The 20367-nt window shown below is 40.4% G+C and overlaps 1 protein-coding gene across 1 annotated transcript; it reads right to left on the bottom strand.

The window, feature by feature from the left end:
- Nucleotides 1-17: 17 nt before the first annotated feature.
- LOC138064037 (alpha-methylacyl-CoA racemase-like) lies at nucleotides 18-19200 on the bottom strand. The gene is made up of 5 exons (XM_068924666.1): nucleotides 18916-19200; nucleotides 17329-17472; nucleotides 14293-14453; nucleotides 9696-9882; nucleotides 18-765 (listed from the first exon to the last, which is right to left on the bottom strand). Exons 1-5 carry the CDS (start codon nucleotides 19163-19165, stop codon nucleotides 356-358), a joined length of 1152 nt encoding a protein of 383 aa, XP_068780767.1. The 5' UTR covers nucleotides 19166-19200; the 3' UTR covers nucleotides 18-355.
- Between the last annotated feature and the right edge of the window lie 1167 nt (nucleotides 19201-20367).

Raw genomic sequence — 20367 nt, 5'->3', positions numbered from 1 at the left:
TACAAAATATATTACAATGCAATAGTGCAACTAAGAATTAAAAGAAACAAACATTTCACAGGATATGCTATTTAAAAAAACATTATGAGCATTTACATCTGCTTAGGTAACAGTGTAGCTCTTCAGAACACAATTTCAATAACATTCTAGACTTATTAGGAACACAGTCTGTGTACTCCAGTGCAAGCCAACCAGGTATACAGGTACTTAACTCCCACTGTTTCCAATTACATTTAAAACTTCATTCATTTAAAAGCAATACCATACCAACATTTATTTGTCATGTAATTCAGTTTTAATGCGTTAAAATCTTACTGCATCAGCCTGAAATTCTTCTGATTTGCATAGCTACAGATTATAAATTAGCTTTTGGTTTACTGAATTCTATTACTTTATCAGAATGAAGCTTAGCAATCTCTTGCTTAGTAAATCCATATTCTAGAAGGATCTCTTCTGTGTGTTCTCCTATAAAAGGATCTCTTGCAAAAGATGGAACAGCAGGGGTCCGTGAAAGAACAGGAGCAGGTCTAGGACTTATCTCTTCCTGATCATTTTTGATAAAAGAACCTCTTTGTTTGTTATGCTGATGCGATGCAGCATCATCAAAGGATAAAACAGGGGTCACACAGGCATCAGTGCCATCAAATATGCTGCACCATTCAGTTTGTGTCTTCTGTGCAAATATGGATGCAAACATTTTCTTCATTTTGGGCCAGTCCGAGAAACTCAACTGACTAGGAAGTTTATTTGAATCTAGTCCAAGACCTGAAAAGAAAAAAGTAAAATTTAACAACAGCATAGCTTCGATAAACTAACGGGCTGCCCATAACTAAATAAGTTTCTCAAGAAACTAGTATTTTGCAGGCAGCCATTCTGCACAACATACTAAGAGTCACTTTAAACCTCATTACGATATGATGAAGGAAACGTGGAGAGGCAAGAAGAATGCCATGCTCTGTTATTTGCTCTTAAACTAAACTGCATCAGCTATGGCCTTTTAAGTAAGTATATACAATAAACACTTGTTCGCATAAACATCTTGTAAGAGCAGCAGCTGCCTAGAAAGAACATTTTGCCCTGAGAACATTTTCTGTAATAGGTATTGTATTACCTATCTGGCAGAAGCAACACATTTAGCACCAGCTGCTACAAACATCCGTTGAACAGGTCCAGGGCTACTGCAATATACTTAAGTCACAAAAGCCAGTAAATCTGCCTTACTTGGACATTCAGCAAGCTACAGTATTTGGAGCCCAACGCAATCAGATATTTCCACGCTAGAGAGGATAAGACAGTGTGGACATACTCCGGCTAGATGTGAACAAGGTAGCGTGGCTGCAGCTGCCTGCAGGCTAAGTGCAGTTGCCCAGAGACTGCTGCTCTCACCTCTCAGCATACTGCCTGGCTCAAACCGTCCTCCTGCTCCCCTTTGGGATCACTGAAACTCATAGCCCTTACACTCACTGACCGCTTACGAACTGTGCTTCCCAGATCAGACTTATGGACCAGCAGGTACACAGTACAGCTCTTCTCCACCTCTTACTCTGGAGTCATCTCGCTCCTGTGCGGCCAGTTTCCCAGGTCTGTTTCTGTTCCCTTCTCATGGATTCTGCTCTCTGAACTCCTCCGTTCTCCTACTTTAATTTCTCCTATGTTTGGAAACAGATCTGCTCTTTTACAGTCTTCAGCCTCCTTTGTCAGGGACTACTTTGGCACTCTGTGGATGACCACCACCACGCATGAACATTTGTTCAGTTGCCTCCTCAGGGAGCGCAGGCTTGGAAAAATGGGTGTCTTGTAGGTCCCACAACCACTCCAGCCAGCTATCTAGGAGTGGATTACTCTGGACCCTACCACAGGCATCTAGGAGAGGCACAAATTGTTAACATTTCTTGTAATATTTACCTCAAAAAGAAGATGAGAGACAAAAAATGGAAAAGGCAATCAAACCTCATGTTCAAAATGGAGGTACTACACACACAGGTGCAGAATCTATAATATCAAATAGAATTCCTAAGTGGTTTAATGAAGGCTGTCCAAACGGTCACAACTGTAGCAGCTTGAAAGAAGCAGGAAGAAAAAACAGAAAAAGCAGGGATGGGAAACATATACATCTGAAAAACTGAGAAGGGTATGAGAACAGCTATCATCAATCATAATGCTTAACAAACCAACCTAAAATGGGAACTTTTGAGAAAAAAAAGAGCTCTGTGCAAAATGCAGAGAAAATGTAGAGCTCTGCAAACACTTAATTTTTAACCTCCTTTCTTGTATCTGTTGCAATGACTGCTATCAGACTGATGGCTGGACTTCCAGTTTTTATAACAGGCTTGGCTACCACATGCCTGTTTGCATGTAGAATTTGCACAAACTCCTCTCATCTTCAGCTGCAGAAAGGCAGAAACAGCTTTCTATATCTTTTGCTATTTCCACAGTTTCCTCATCACTGAAAGGGGCAGAAAGATAACTACCAAAACATACAGGGGAGAAGTAAGATAATGAATGCCCTTTCTTCCACTCTTTAAGTTCATTCTTTTTCCTGATAATCTCTACTATATGTCCTGGGGGCCCAGTCTCTCCCAAATTATAAAGTTACCATAACATTTAATGGGTTTCAGTGTTCCTCGGTGAGACTCTAAATAGTACACTTGAAAATGAATATACTCTTTTAAATCTTACTTTGGTATTGCGAAGAAAAATATCACATAGGCTCAAATACAGTCTTCAAATACAGACTCAAATACAGCCAGGCAATAGTTCATATTTAGAAGAAAATCAACACAGCCAAAGGCAGAATAAACAGTTTCACATTTTATTAGAGGTTCCTAAGGATATCAAATTACGTACCACTAAAAGGTAAGCGTTATTCCTTACTTAGTTACCAAGTAACAGGTACCTTAAATCTCTAAGCTTAAAATCTGCTCTTCATAGCGATTCATACCATCCTAAGTAAAGATTAATTGAAGATTACTCATATTGGTTCAGCATCCGTAATTAAATTGAAGCCACTGATACTCACAGAATGAATTTGATTAAACTTCACTCAAAGTATGTTATTAAAGATGAATAGTGCTAGACAGTCTACTTAAAAACTAGGAGATGAGACAAATTTACATTTTACAACAAGTAAAGCTAAGTAATAACATACTATCTGTAATTCTGTCTCAATGCACAAAATCTCACCACCTGGAAACCCTTGTCTGATAAGCATTGATTTGCTTATTAATTGCGCTTTGGCTTCTAGGAGGCAGACTATCATGAATATAACTCTATCATTATCCCATTACACAATTATAGTTGAAGATCATGCCAGATGGAAAGCTGGCTACATGCTCTAGTAAAATAGAACGATATGCGGAATTTAATATTACGTGCTCTTTTTCCACTGACCACTGAAGACTTCAACTTTTAAATAGTATGAACTCACAGCATTTAAGCACTGAAGCTTCTCATTTTCTACCTTGTGCTAAACATTTGTGGTGCAGACAAACAGAATCACAGCAGGAGCAACTGAGTCAACAGGGAAACAATTACACAGCACAGAATTGCTCAGCAGACCACAGAATGACATATTTCACCAATATAATCAAAAGTAAAATATCTTTTACATAGAGTATCTGGTACAGCAATCAAGACCTGTTTCCAAGTTTTTCTTGTTCAAATTTTAATCTAGGGATTTTTCTTTAGAAAAGGCCAACAATTTACCCCACTACAGCTTTGAAATAGTGTTTTTTGAGGAAAAAAAAAAAAAAGAAGTCTCCCTTGTTGCATTAATAAATCAATTGCAGATATCTCTCTCAATATAGCTATAGCATACAAATAACAAATCTCTATTCCTGTAGAACTACTTAGATGAACTGCAGTGAAATTAGGCACCTATTTCAAGAGAGAAGACAGTAAAATTCAAAAGATAAATCAGCAATGTTGATTTGATAAAACAGAAATCAGCAGTTTCGATGCGTTTCAGCTACAATATTTTAACAGGATATTTAGGACCCCTAGAGGGATTTTGTTTGGGTCTACCCTGATGATTTTCTTTTGAAAGCTATATGCTCATAGCACAGTAGTTTTTAAATTATGTTGCCATGACATGACAACAGAATCATCTAACTATGGGTTTCCTTAATTTTGGCCCAAATCACAGCCATAAAAATGTATCCCATTGCTCTACATAAATACAATTCGTTCTCACAGGGAATTAAATTTTAGAATACTCCCAAACAGCAGTGAATTTTCATTAAAGCAACTATGTATTGTTTTTCCCCCCCTCCCAAAGTTTCTGGAAAAAAAAAAAATATATATATATATATTTTAAAAGTGATGGTTCATCAAAAGGGTGATTAGAACCAGACTGCTTACAGCGCAGCACTACAAATGCATCCATAGCTATACTTTAAGTTTGCATAGTAATTACCACAACTGTAAATGTTTCAGTGCAGCAAGAACCTGGGACTCTGGACTTTTAGTACAAAGTTTGAGGCCTACCATGATAAATAAATTCAAATAAAATTATGTGCAACTGAGGATCTCTAATGAGGAAACCATTCTTCTACCTTATGCATTTCCTAATAAAAAAGTTGTATCATATACAGTATACTAATATATTTTAAATAAAATACACGATATTTCATAATCACAAATTGACAGCCATGTGGAAATCCTTCACAATGATGTAAACTATGTTTTTTCAAGAACTTTCTAAATCTTTTTTCCTTCTTTTTAAATAGAAATCATACTATGTTGTAAAAGGAGTATCAAATTTATGTTCAGAGCTTTAGTGACTGTTTCTGCTTTTCATATCAGTGTAAGTTTATATTAAGTTCATCTTACGTAACCGAGTTTACACCACACGATGATGCAGAATCACACCTTTACCTTCTCCCCGACATGTGAAATTACCAACTTCTGCATGTTTCTTTTAGCCTGGCCACGGAATAACTAAGCAATTATTACTAAAAATCAAGAGAAACTTGCAGAAGCAGCACCAGTTAGAAGACATTCTGTCTCTTTTATCAAAATACTGAGACTTAGCCTCAGTAACATATTTCTTTCATCAGATTTCTTGTAAGATGTAAGGTTTTTCATTGTTTGTTGGCTGACTTTACTAGTAACAAAATTAATGTAAGCAAGAGGATTACAGCATGTTTGTGAACAGCAAATAGTCAATAACGAGCCCAGAGTATAATTCCCAATATTTGAGCTGTTAGGGCAATTTACCTTATCTATTTTATAAAGCTTCAGTTTCTCTCATAATTAAGGTCTTAAAAACTCGTGAATTTGTGGTAAGCAGAAATTTCATTCCACCTGGCGAGCACAATCACAGAATCACAGAATGGTTTAGGTTGGAAGGGACCTCTGGAGATCATCTAGTCCAACCTCCCTGCTCAAGCAGGGTCTCCTAGAGCATATTGCCCAGGATCACATCCAGACGGGTTCTGAAGATCTCCAGCGAAGGAGACTCCACTACCTCTCTGGGCAACCTGCTCCAATGCTTTGTCACCCTCACAGGAAAGAAGTTTTTTCTCAGGTTCAGATGGAACTTCCTGTGGTTCAGTTTCTGCCCGTTGCCTCTTGTCCTGTTGCTGGGCACCACGGAGAAGAGGCTGGCCTCATCCTCTTGACACTCCCCCTTCAGATACTTGTACACATTTATGAGATCGCCTCTCAATCTTCTCTTCCCCAGGCTGAACAGGCCCAGCTCTTGCAGCCTTTCTTCCTAGGAGAGGTGCTCCAGCCCCCTAATCATCTTTGTAGCCCTCCGCTGGACTCCCTCTAGGAGTGCCATGTCTCTCTTGTCCTGGGGAGCCCAGAACTGGACACAGTACTCCAGGTGAGGCCTCCCCAGGGCTGAGTAGAGGGGGAAGGATCACCTCCCTCCACCTGCTGGCAACACTCTGCCTAATGCACCCCAGGAGACCATTGGCCTTCTTGGCCACAAGGGCACACTGCTGGCTCATGTTTAACTTGTTATCCACCAGCACTCCCAGGTCCTTCTCTGCAGAGCTACTTTCCAGCAGGTCAACCCCCAGCCTGTCCTGGTGCATGGGATTATTCCTGCCTAGGTGCAGGACCTTGCACCTGCCTTTGTGGAACTTCACGAGGTTCCTCTCCACCCAGCTCTCCAGCCTGTCCAGGTCCCTCTGAATGGCAGCACAGTCTTCTGGTGTGTTAGCCTCTCCCCCCAGATCCATAAAGCCAACAATTTTCTCAAAATTAAGATGCAGTATTTTCGTAAACTTAACACTTTTTGTTCTGTAATCCCCTTAAGAACTTTTCTCTCTATTTTATTACTTGCACTCTCACCTAGCACTGGGTTCCTAATTCTACAGGGAAACACTGAAGTGAAGCAAAAGCAAAAGGAAATTAGTTTCACGCCTGCTAATCAGAGTTTTGTGCGCCGCTTACAACTGTTTCAGAAATCATGTTCCTTTTTCACATCTGCAGTCTTTAAATCTCTGTCCATTACTTCTGTAACACCCACAGCCTTGTATTCTCATTATACAGGAGTGGCAGAAGTAATACATTCTCTGAATATGAACAGCTGGACATAAAGTAAATTCTGAATATATTTTATCTGGAACAGCACCAAGTTGTTCACTAACAGAATTGACCAGAAGTACGGAAAAAAAGTATGAAATAAAATAATGGAAATTGTAACTGGAACACAGCATTTTTAAAACTACTTCAAAGCAGGGAATTAATGCCTTGAACAGACCACTCAGTCTAAGTCAAAGTTTCTCGGGTTTGTGGAAGAGCAATACAGTTCTCACAAGCAGCTTTTTTTCCCCCCTATAACATTCAAAGGCTTAAATTCTGAACTGGATTTCTGCAATGGATATCCCTGAAAGGGAAAAGATCTCTTAGGTACAAGAAGAATCAGCTGTTCTAGTTCAGTACGCTGCTGCTTCAGAAGCTTACCACCAGAACTACTGAAGGGGATAATTATTTCCTGTGTGAAAATCTGAACAATTCACAATGTGCACTTAAAATACAGTGAAGAAAGACCATTCATTTCATATGTAGCGTTGTGAAAAAAAATCTTGAGTTTATAGTCAGAAGCCTTCAATAACATTACTTTACAAAATAAAGAAAAATTATCGACTGGGAACAAAAATTGTGATACAATTAAAGGTAAAAAGCAGTTTTTACTTAGAAGACTGTAGTCTGTATGTTGAATTTTTGAAACACGACTGAAGCTGACAGACACACAGCCACAACTGTGATTACACTTGTCTTTCTACATACATGCAAATACACTGGTCTTTTACCGTGTGAAAAAACATTTCTGAAACTTCAGCTGTTAAAAATCAAGCCATTTCTGAGTGCTTTAAGCGTAGGAAATATTTTCAAACATGAAAGTAACGTTGCCAAGTGTGGGCACCCCAGTACAGCTTGATGGATTCATAGTTGCCGTTCTGATTTTATGCTCTAAATTTATGAGACCACCAAGAAGGAAACAGAATTTCAACATTTTCCTCAGTAAAGAGATACTTATGAGACAGAGACCAGTGATTGTATTATTTTGTCTGAATACTGGATTCAACCATCTTATGGTATCCTCCTAGACAGATTGGCTGGCTGACTGGAAAAGTCCTGAGTCTTTGCACTGTGGCCCTGCAACAGTGATCAATACAGGAAGGCTGGGGCATCTAGGAAAGGTTCGCTGAGAAAGAAGGGCAAAAAGCCTGAGCCCAGACTCCATTACGGAAGGTGTTTTCTTCCTGAATAAATATAGATTCTACCCCACTCTTGTAGCTTAAAAGCAAGTGCTATTCAGCTTAATCTCCAGAGAAGCATACAGTACTGCAGCCATGAACTTTAGGCCAAATATATGAGTATTTGAATAAGTAGATTTATTCTTTTTTTTTTCCCTTTGTATTTAATAAGGGCATTCTGCCTGAAGAAGTGGTACTGGAATTCCAAATTCCCTAACTTTCAGAGCAAAAGTTTACATTTTACTTTGAAACAGTTTTATATTCAATTATTTTGTTCTCCAGCTCTATTTACTGCAAGTAAAAAACCCCAGGGGATTAGATGAGAATAAAATTTCAAAGAATCAGGACTGTGGAAAAAACAACTACACTCTCTTTTTAAAGGAGTACCTCAGATCTGGAGCCTAACAGGCAAGGTATTCCCAGGACAATGAGAAAGAGGAGCGCTAGCTTCATCAGCCAAAAACACGCTTCTCCCAAACTTGGCATCTGATCTGGGTGCAGAAAATCATGCTGGACATGTCATGGATCAGTCCATAAGGCTGCTTTGTGCATTTCATGTATCAGTATATACCTGTTTGGATATTCTCTGCAATTGCGAAAGTTCTCTGCAATAAATTTTCTGCAATAAATAGCCCTTTGTGGCCATTTATAGAAGCAGCCATTTGCAGCCACAAATGTTCAAGGACTTGCTTTGTGAGCACGTAGCCTGCAAGAGAGCAATGTCAAAAGGAACAGATGATGTTCTCCCTCTTTAGGCCTGTGCCCACCAAAGGCACACCCCACACTGACTGTGCTCCTGAATTTCAAAAACTCCTGGAAGTGCAAGCCCTGGCACTGACTACGCTCTTCTTAGCGCAGTGGGGCTCATGGGGGCTGAGCTGACTGACGGTACCAGCCTGTGTACCGTTCCACCTGTAGGGTGGAAGGCATCCACCCTAAAATTCAAGTAACAATCTGTGGGGAAGATGCTGAGCAGGAGTCAAGGGCTGCTTCACTGCCACCTTCGCCCAGCCAAGAGTTACCACATTTAAGTCGTCCACGTCTCAAAGTGGTCATGTGACACAGTCTAGGAACATCCACTGTAGGCTTTTCCTATGTGGATGCTCTTCCTGCTCATTAAGAAGAACTAACATTAGATTAAAGGGGATTTCTTACATCGTTCACAGAAAATAAATACCAGGTTCTTTGTGGATTTTTAAAACTTTCATAAATTAAGTATGGAAAACACAGCAATCTATCAGAGGGGCATAACAGAGGAGATCTATTTTTAAATGAAGTAACCAGTAAGAAGCTAAAAGCACACCTGATCTAAAGCTGAAACTACATAACTGGTCAAAGGTAAAGGGGCACCTGCAAATTTAAGTGTTAACCTTACAAAATAATGACTTGGCATGACTCAGTCTAATTTTTCAAGACCTATAAATCATACTACATAAACACATGTTAAAACTCTTCAGTCAAATATAAAAGCCAGATCCATAGTTGTACTCTCAAAGCATTCTGAAGTTCTATGGTGAAAATTAATTTATAAAACTCACGTTTTATAAAAGGTCACCTTTATCAAAAAATATTATGGGATATTTCCAATGAAGATTCATTTCTGAAATAATATAGAGTTTATTTAAAATCTGTATATTAAAAATATCTGAAACTGCAAGAGATTTTGCTCTATCAGTCTTTTTTAAAGCAGATTCACATTCCTTTGAAAAAAGTCATTTCCAAAATAGTTATACAGTGCTTCAGCCACATCACTGACTAGCAATACCGTGACTTTAGAAGAAAAGCGATGAAAAAGAAAGAAATCAAATGCTAGAAGAAGGAAGTCAACTAAAAAGCTACAATACTATCCAACTGGTTTCAAAACGGTTTGGTTTTCATAAAGATATAAACATACCGAGTGTCATGAATCAAATTTTAGTTATAAAGAATTTATTCAATCCATGCTTTGCGGATGTGAAACAACTGCTCCAAGCTACTTACCCTTTATTAACTGCTCATAGAATTGAGGCTCAATGGCACCAACGGCCATGTATTTTCCATCGGAGGTCTTGTAGGTTTCATAAAAAGGAGCACCGCTATCTAGTAAGTTCTCACCTCGGGGTCTGTTCCAAAGTCCTATATTTTGTGATTTCCACAGAAAAGAACTTAGGTAGGCCACTCCTTCTACCTTCAAGATACATAAAAAAAACCCAACAGCTTCAGTAAATTAGCTGACACGTTACCTTAATTTGACATGAAACAAGACTGCAAAAACTTATTAGCAAGTCTGGCCTGTGTTAAGATTTTTAACCACAAAATTTCTGTTCAGCAGTTTAATTTCTTATACTTGTGAAGTACAGGATATGTGAAATTTTCTACTACTAAATAACAAGGAGCATAAATGTAATAATACAGCTTCAGTTTCCTAGTTCAGCAACTTTATAATTGCTAGTTGATAGAGTTCACATTTTGGGTGATGGGACAAGCTTCCTTGCTCTCTAGAACACCGAGTAGCTGTTAGCTTTCAAACTTTCTACCTGTAGAAAACAGGATGCCTGTATTAGTCTTGTAATTACCAATTTATAGATCAATAGTAAGTTGTCTTGAACTTACCTGACTATAATAAGACTGCTATTTTTAGAAGCAGAAAACTGGAAAGCAAAAGTTAAAGCTCTTTCATACTGTGGGCATGGGGAAGTTCATCTGGAACACTAAGTTAGAACAAAAAATTATTCTCCCACTCTTCCCGCTGGCAAGCTGCTCAATTTTTGAAGTAGAAATACCTATTAGTTTCTACCTTTTAAATAACGAATTTAAAAAGATGTAAATCTCAAGTATGCAGAGTCATGAAGGTTTCTTGATGTAAAGTAAATTGTTTGTCTTCTTCCTCCGAAATTCTTGTCACAAGGACAGAAATACTTTTGCCCTACTTGTCATATGGTAAAGTCAGTTAAAGTACTTTCATGTGAGAGAATACTGCATTTTGCATGCTTGGAAAATGACTGCAAGACTATCAAATTACTGTTTGCTTTACTAATGATTTTATCATGCACTGCTCACATCAGCAAAGAATTACATGAAAGACACTGGAAGTAAAGATAATAATAGGTAGGGATAATATTCAGAACAAGCTCTAACTGCAAATTAGGTTTTGGTGTCTAAATTTGACAGAACTATTCAGAACACCTACCTACACCGCTACCTTGGAGACAACGACAATAAAATAGCATCTCACCTTGCCTGATTTCAGAAGTAGCCCAGGCTCGGCAACTGGACAGCAACTGCGTGCCTAAGCCACTTCAGAATTCAGAGGTAAGTAAAAAGCTCTGCCCGAAATGCAAAAGGCAGGCACACCACTATGATCACTTTCCTCTTTAGCCCAACTGCACAATGATTACAGCAACTCTAGCTATGCATTTCACTTAAGAACTCCCTAGTGCTAAAAGCACCAGGAGCCTCTGAGGCAGGAACTAGCAACCCAAGGTATCAAACTGCTGGGTGACCTCTGCCCACGCCGCAACTCTTTTCCTGCGGCAGAGTGAAACAGTGCAGACAAAACAACTGAGAACGAACCAACCCCAATTTAACCTCTAGCCTCATGACTGAGGAGCTGTTCTAGGATGTGGGAGCTTTGGTTTTTTAATACCTCCAGGCTGAGAAAAACCTGGATTTCCAGTCTACAGTGAAATGCTCTTGCCATGAGGCTATTATACAAGAAGTGATTATCACCACCATCTTCTTCTGTGGCTCTTTTCACAAGGAGTGAGTCATGCTTGGTCAGATGCCTACTATCAGCAGAAGGCTTAGTGTTTTAATTCTGAGTGAACCTAAGGAGCGGTCTTAACTCACGTGCCCGCGTTCCTGCGTGGTGTGGGAGCAGAGACGCACCACTGCGCCGACTGTATCGTACCACAGTTTTCAGCCAGCACCCTACTCAGTGTGCAGGTGCAATCAGATGCATACATTTCCAGAGGGTCAATGAGAAGAGACACCAACTAATGTGAATTGGTTCAGACCAGAAGTTTAATTCTTCTGAGCTAAAGCGCAGGACCTACCATCTACTTTTCACACAGCGTGGCAACTACACTGCACAAATGTGAGAAGATGATGCAAATCTAGCCCTTGGCCTGATCATGTCTCTACCTTTTTTTTGTATTAGTTTAGCTTCGCTAACTAGAGGAGCTCCTCACATGTACGTTACAATAAAAAAAAAAAAGGGGGGGGGGTCAGTAAAACAATCCATGAAAGAAGATGAAAACTTATTACAAGTAATACTTGGGGACAAAAGGGAGCTAAAAAGAAGTCTCCGTTCCCTCTTTGACCATGGAAAACTCCCCCATATGTCCTTAGTGTATTCAGACTACCTAAACTGTACAGTAATATAGGTAATATGCTTAATAAATAAACCTTTAAAATGAAATGACAGCTCAAATATTTTAATGCTGCATTACTGTATCAAATGTTCCGGTCACACCGGACAAGCATTTCAGAAGATGCCTAGCATATCAGTAGGGAAAAACAAATTCCACAATTGATAATGAGACAAGAAAGAAAAATTGGGAGAGAGAGAAGTTTTCAGGGCTTTTTTAGAAAAATTGTCACATTCCTTACCCAAATAGCCAGAGATCTCATTAGGATATTAAGCGGACTTGCACTCCTTCTTCTTGTAACAAATTCTTGCAATGACTTAAAGCACAGGTAGAGAAGATAAGGAAATACTCCCAACTATTAGCCTTTTACATATTTGAAGACTTATCATATCTCTTCACAGCTTCCACTTCACAAATATGCAAACTCCTTCAATCTTCCCTTGTAGGTGGTGTTTTTTAGACCCACAGTCATTTGTGCTGTGTTCCTTGGGCCAGACAGTATTTTCCTGAGGCCTTATAAATGCTGAATAGATTAACTATTAGAAGAATTACTTCAGATATCTTGCTGGCTATATTTCCTGTTTATACATCCTAGTACAGTGTCTGTGTGTTTTACAACAGCATGATACTGTGGTGTTGTTGACTCATGTTCAGCTTGTGACTACTATAAACCCCCATGATTCCACTTTAGTCAATTGTTCTCATACTGTATTTGTGCAGCCAATTGTTTCTGTCTAAGAGGACTACTGAGCAGTGGTCTCCATGGATTTTCCATTTTTCTCCAATTTATAAAGGCCATTTTCAATTTTAATCTTGTCATCTAACATGCCTGTCATTATTCCCAGATTCACATCATTGCATTAGATGTATTTAATTAAATAGATTAATAAACGTTACATAGATAACACACTGGTCATTTGGCTGTACGGGAACAATATTTCATACAAAAAACACCTGAATGAAATAATGTTACATTAACACTTAGTGCATACTTTGAACCTCCCACATAAGAATTCAATAGGCATTGTGAGCAGGAGTTAAATCTCAAAAGAACCTCAGTAGATTTTTCTTCTTTGAATCTTTAAAGGTAAAAAAAAAAACAGATCTAGAGCCTTAGTAAGTTTACTAAACATATCCTCTAGTCCATCATTCAGGGTATCAGTGAAAAAACTGAAAGAAAAAGACACCCTATGAAACTCTACTTAATAATTTTTTCCATTTTGATAATTGACCACTAATAACTATCATCTGGGTAAAAAGATTAGACCAGATTTCACCTAGACCCATGCAGGTTTCACCTAGACCATAATTCCATGAGCTACTTTTGAGAATGTCCTGCAAATCTGTCAAAAACCTACTGAAGTCAAGACAGCTAATGTCTGTTGCTATTTCCCTAGTTCAAGACCTCTTATGATGAAGGGTTCTTTTTTTAAATTTATATTTAGAGTCCAAATGATAGCCTTCATTGTATTGCTGTATCTCTAGAGAGGTCAAATTTTAATTGCAATGTCCTTTCAAAAATAAAAATAAAAACTAAGAGAGAGTACAAGAGCAAACATAATTGTAGATAACTCTATCAATGGGTTTTAAAGATAAATGCAAATAGATATTTTTCCTCTATATACAAGTGAGTGGCCTTGCAGTGAAAAATTCCATAGCATTCATTATTAAACTACTACAAATTTGTATGCAGTCTTTCTTTCATTTGTTATACAGTGTATTAATGCAAAGTGTTTGTAGTAGTGACAGTGTAATTTTTTGGAGGGGTTGGGAGGGATGGAACAGTGCTTCTCAGAAGACACGATCTACCATAAGGTTAGAAGCAGATGAGTTTTGGATAGAGCTAATGCAACTTTTTTACTTTATCAGGATCATTGTTTTTGCTATTATGCGTTATGGTCGTTGTCTATAATACATCCTATTTGCATACAACAAACTTACTCATCAAATATATATAGCTAACACTTTCTGAAGAAGGCAGATTGTTAAAAGGAAATGGGGAATGGCTCAGGGAAAGATCTTCAATGTATGTACTATGCCATAAGGAAGTTATGGCAACAGTGACCATCTGTTTGTGGGTACAGGAAAAGCCATTTTATGAGATGACTTAGTTTACCTTTCCAAAGTTCCTAATACTAAACCTTACCAATAGGGCCAACGTTTCCCATGTTATAGACTTTGAGGAGAAGAGAAACAGCAACCCACCCTGCCCATGAGACAAAACTTACCATACTCGCATCAACGATCTGCCCTTTGCCAGATTTGGTACGTTCATATAGGGCTACAATAATACCCATTGCACACATGACACCTCCACCAGCAAAATCAGCCAGAAGGTTTACAGGTGCATAAGGATTTTCACCTTTTCTACCCAGCTTTGACAACACACCTGATAGTAGAGCAAACAAAGTAAACGTAATTATAAAATTAATTATAAACATTAGTTTCTACTTTTCTACAAGTAAAGTATCTTTCTCTATGTGAGCCAATTAGGGAGAAAGCAAACTTCTCCTGACACTGTTTTCTGACTCTGCTCCATCTCTGTTCTCATTCACAAAAGAATGGAATATCCAAAATCATATTAATGAAGATGTATCTAATTCAATAGATTAATAAAGGTCATAGAGATAAAGCACTGATCCTTTGGCTATATAGAAACAATATTTCATATAAAAATACTTGCGCAAAATAACATTATATTAACACTTTGTATATACTTTGAACCTCCCACATAGGAATTCAACAGGCATTATCAGCAAGAGTTAAATCTCAAAAGAACTTCAGTAGATTTTTCTTCTTTAAAAGGTAAAAAAAAAAAAAAAAAAGCAGATCTACAGCTTTTTGTGCACATTACCCTTGAATTAACAATCATAAAAAAGGACTTCATACCAACAATCCTACTTCAGTCCTACCCTCCCTCTTTAACTAGCTTTGAAAATAAGGTTGTATATATGAGGAACGGGCGAGTAATATAAAAAGGTTACCTCCTTTTGCATGCAACATAGATGCAGTGAAGCTGTGTCTTTGCCAGAAATCATGCAGAAAAGAAACAGAGAAAAAGGCTTGGCCACTCTCGTTATTTCAGACAGAGCTCTGAATCTGTTAGCGTTTCTTTACCATCCTGAACAGCCTCTTCACTATCACTTCACTCTTTGTAATTCCTTCATAACAATTCTCTTTGGGGAAGCAAGAAGCTCTCCAGTAAGATCATGTCTCACCTATGTCTACAGCCTAAGGTCTGAGACTTGCAGCATACATGGTCAAAATTTCCTGAAAACTGCATGATTCTGGTCCAGTGTTCAGTTAATGGTCTAATGCAATTTTTAAGTGCAAGCAGCTGCATGTACAGTATAAAGAAGTTTGCAGAGCTTGTAATGCATGTAGAAAGCCCTGTCAGTGACTAGAATTTGACTTTTAACAGTCTAATGGTTGTCACAGGTACCAGCAGATTAACATATTGACTTACATCTAGAATTTCTAATGCAAGTCATTTTGAAGCTTCAGAAAGGAAAGCCCATCAGGAAAATACCCAAGATGTGAGGTCACCTCAATTTTGAGTGCCAATACCTCCCAAATACCTCGTCCTATTTCCTTTAAATTGGTAGAAAAACTTGGCTATGTAAAATTTCAAGCAGATTTTATTCTATTTAAGTTAGAGTCCATTTTTTTAAAACCAGGCTTTTTTTTTTTTTTTTTGTTACCATGGGATGTCTGGCAAGAGAAACACTACCTGCAAAATAGTTAAGTAGTGCTGTGAAGGCTCTAACTCATTCATTTCTTTACCTGATCCTTTTTCAATCTGGAAATCTCATAGACTTTTATACTTTAAAGGTACTGATACATAATTCACATTTAAAATTTGAAATACCAAAATGTTTGTACTTCTGTCTGTTTGAAACTTCCTTCTTGCAGCAGGCCTTTCTCAATTATGGTAAGATAGCAATAACCAAAACTGTACTGATTAAAAAACTGTAAACAGAAAGGACTATCATCTAAGGTTGCAATGGATGACAACGTTTGAATCTTTCCCTAAGTTTGTACCAAATAAAACTGTGACAATTTTTTCAAATCAGGCAGACACAAAGCCAGAAGGGTTTCAAACAAGGTCTCTTCTTCTCTTTTTGATACCCTGACAACCTGATTCCATGAGAGAAGCCTGAATCCATCCCTGAAGAAACTCTATTCCCCAATACAGTGAATCCCCACAGACAGTGGGACTAGATCTCTATTTGCAGCAGTTCTGCTCCAGCACTTTCCTGGGGCTAAAAGTAATGCACCATCCAGTGGTAAGCCATAAGGTTTTGACTCACTTTCTCTCCTCCCTCATAGGTTTGAAAGATAGGCAGAGACAGCAACACACAAGGTCCAGGCAGTGTGAAGAGCAGTAAGTGGGGCTATGCATGAGAGTAGATTGATTGCTACCACAGTTGGGTAATTTTGTCATTGTTTGATATTGCATACCTGTAGAATCATTACGCTTTGTATGAACACACTGTCTTACAATCGCAGACAAAAACTACTTAATTTTAAATCTGCTTTCCTTTGGGATAGTATAATTGCAGAAGAAAAGCACAAGTGAATGCCTTGCAGGCTGTGCAGTTTTACTTTACTTCAAAGCAGCTGCTTACAAGGTAGGCAAAATAATCTGCAGCCCTTCTGGGATTATGATCATACTGATTTTCTACAAGAGAGGCCCCAAAGTAAAAGATAACTATATGTACAGACTTCAGTTCTCTCTTTAAAGAAACAACTTTGTTCAGATAGAACAGCACACAAAAGGAGGAAAATACGCTATGGTCTGAGAAGACATGCTGATCCAGAAGACATGCTGATCCAGACTAACAGCTCACTGCTGCTGCCAAAGTGAACAGTCCTGCTCAGCCCAAGTTTCCTCCTCTTTCTTGCGCCAATTTGTTTTTTTTAATGTCTGTCCAATCCCTTAGTAAACTGCTTCAACTCAACAACCTGGCAGGAAAATATTCCCATTTTTCCTAGGTCAGTTTTTGACATACATGCTCAGGAGCTGAGTCAGCTCACAGAGGGGTCAAACAAACACCAGAGACTGACTGGAGAGAAAGGAGCAGAGAGAAGCACAAGGAAGCAAGAGGAACCCTCCTTCATTGTCAGTGATGCTTTAGATCAGCTCAGCTGCTTCACGAAACTGTATCTCATGTAATTTGAGCTATCTGGAAAGAACTTTTCAATAAATTCTAAGTCTTGATTTAAGAAAAAATAAAAACTTCAACAGGAAATTTTCAGCCTACCTGATAATGCCAAATAATTGATGTCATGGCCTGCAGACTTGGCATATTTTCCCATCTGGCCAAATCCAGTGAGTCTAGCATAGACGAGTCTGGGATTCTCTTGCAAAAGGACTTCTGGACCAAGACCAAGTTTTTCCATGACACCTGGGAAGGAAGGAAAAAGAAAAAAAAAAAGCCACCAAATCCTAGTTCACATTCTTCTTCTTTTTTTTTTTTTAAATGAGACTCAAAATATACAGAATTCATAGTTAAAAGTAAGTGTAAATTACACTACAACAGAACTGAATTACAATTTATGAAATTATAAGTTACAATTCAGTATCCCTATTAAAACATTAATAGCTAGGATGTTATAAATTACCAGCATACTGTATGCATTCTGAATGTAAGCCAATTAAATGGAAATTAAGCTTTATGGTCCTTTCTTTTCATCAGCTTTTTTCTTCTCTTCCCTTCTTACTTCCCCAAAAGTCTGCCAGATTACTTCCATCTTTCATTGGAACATACTTCCTTTGCAAAACCCACATACCCCTCAGTATCCCACGTGTTCCTGTATCTTTAATTCACTGACGCAAATGGGCCGCACAACTATATATTCCACAAATGATTTGCAACAGCTACAAAAGAGCAAATTTTCTTTTGTGCAATGTAAAGAATAAGGAACTTTCAGAGATCTATAAAATAACAGTCTGGGTCAGCATAGTTTACAGTAACCAAGACTAAAATCTTGATGTTGCATTTCTAAAATAGTGGTTTCAAAGAAACATTCCATTTGCACAGAAATCATCGATTTTTATCTGCTTAGTGAATTTTGGTCAGACTATACCCTATAATCCGTACTGGGACTGCAGGGAGGCAGCTTCAAAGGCCTCTTCTACCCCAGAAGCTATTACTGATGCTTCTTTCACAAACTGGTCCATAAAAATCACTTCATCCTCAAATACCTTAAAATCTATCTCTACCACATTACTTAGTAGACAGCAGTAACTGATCAATGCTAAGGAGAAAGCAGTGACATTTGGTAACACATTCCTACCAATTCACAACCATTTTAAGAAGGCAGGTCTATCCAGCTGCCAACAAAAAATGAAAGAAAAAAGAAAACCCTTCTCAAAAGTAAAGTATTAGGACCCGCGGCCACTGCTTAAAATAGGAGCCGGGGGCAGCCAAGGGGCCCGGGGACAGTGAGGGACCGGCCGGCGCAGCTCCGGCGGCGGGGTGCGACGCTCCCGTGGCTTGGCGACCGCGAACTTCTTCCGACGGCAGCGTTGTTACAGACACGCCCAGCTCATAAATTAGCACGTATGATACGGCAAAGGGCTAGCACTGAAGGCTGATTTCTGCCGGCTCCCTCCCTCTTTTATCCTAAGATTTTCAAAAGCGCAAGGGGGAAGAGAACCGGGTGCCCAAAACCCGCTGGCGCACAACGTCACCATCTGACGGTTGAGGGAACGGGGGGCGTCTCATGAAATTCCCTCCTTGCGCCACGGGGGCCCAGTCTTCCCACTGCCCCCCCCTCCCACCCCACCCCCCGTGCCTCCCAGTACAGCGCCCAGGGCCTCCCAGTACGGCCCGCCGCCGCCTCACCGTGGCGGAAGGGCTCGACGAGCACGTCGGCCGCGCGGCAGAGCCGCCGCAGCGCCGCCGCCCCCGCCGGCCGCTTGAGGTCGAGGGCCAGCGAGCGCTTGCCGCGGCCCTGCACGTCGGCGGCCACGGCGGAGCGCGGCGCGCGGTCCACGCGCACCACGCGCGCCCCGAAGTCGGCCAGGATCATGCCGCAGAGCGGCGCCGGCGCCAGCCCCGCCAGCTCCAGCACCCGCACCCCGCTCAGCGCCATGGCGCCCGCCGCCTGCCGAGCGCCGAGACATCGATACCTCAACCTCCCCGCCCCTCCTCGCCGCTAACGGCCGCCGCTAACGGCCGCCCAGGCGCGGGCCGCGCTCGGGAGCGGTCGGCGATCTGCAAGTCGCTCACGGTTTATTCGGTTTATTACCTGAGGCCAAAAGACAACTTCTGTGTCCTCTGCTCTGCAGATACAGAGAATGCCTGCGTTTTCTCCTGTTCTTCCGCTGTTGCGCCTTGTGAGCACAAGCACTTTTCCCATGTCACGTAGAAGTTCGCCCCGGTTTCTACCCAGCAGTTCGGTTTTGCTCAGACTTGAGCCCTGCAGGTGTATTTTCCCTAGCAGCCCCTGGGTAAGACGGACAGGAAAGAGCACAAAAAGCAACACCCGCGTTTCCAAAGAGGCTCCCTGCCGAGCGGGCACACCTGCGGCTCAGGGCCGGTGGGGCGGGCGCGCGGGCCGTCGCCGAGGGCAAAAGAGAGCGGGAGCCCACGTGCCCCTCAGCCGCCCCACGGCGCGCTCCAGCGTGCTAGGCGACCTGCTGAAAAACTGCCTGCGCCACCACATCCGGCTTCACCTCGGGCCGCCTGGCCTGCTGCTCCTGCTGCAGAGGCCGTGCCCGCTCCTGAGGAGCCAGGGCGCATAGCTGGGCTGGCGACATCTTAAACCCGCGAAAGGTTTAATATGATATGTTTAATATCCCTCACTGGGATTTTAACAGCAGCGATCTAGGCCTTAGCGTTCGCAGCTCGCCGTCAGCTCAGCAGTGACGCAAAGGGGAGACCACCGTGTCGCCTGCCCTCGCCCCAACCTCCTGCCCACAGTGAGGGTTGAGCAGTTTTAGCCCAAAGCGGTCTGCCGTCTTCCTGATGCTTTGACCATTTCCCCTGCGCAGAGCACAGTAACTTGTGTTTGGTTAAATCATGCCGGATTCAGTAAAGCCTATATTTGTGCACAGTTGTGCTTATAAAGCCTTCTGGAAAAGCAGCCGCATTTGACTGGAGGCCTGGTAGTTTTGTTTTTGTTTAGGCTGCTCACAGGGATGGACATCCAGCCAGGATAAGGTAGTGAAACAGCGTTAGATTCACAAGGCTTTTCAAACTTACATCCTGCTCCCGGTATCTCCAGTTACCATGTAGGAGACAAAATGAAGAGGACGTTAATATCAATTCCATAGTCATTTTATTTTTTTATTA

Source organism: Struthio camelus, chromosome W, assembly GCF_040807025.1.
Source record: "Struthio camelus isolate bStrCam1 chromosome W, bStrCam1.hap1, whole genome shotgun sequence".
Lineage (NCBI taxonomy): Eukaryota > Metazoa > Chordata > Aves > Struthioniformes > Struthionidae > Struthio > Struthio camelus.
The sequence above is the reverse complement of the archived record's forward strand: the minus strand, read 5'-3'. Positions and strand labels throughout refer to the sequence as shown.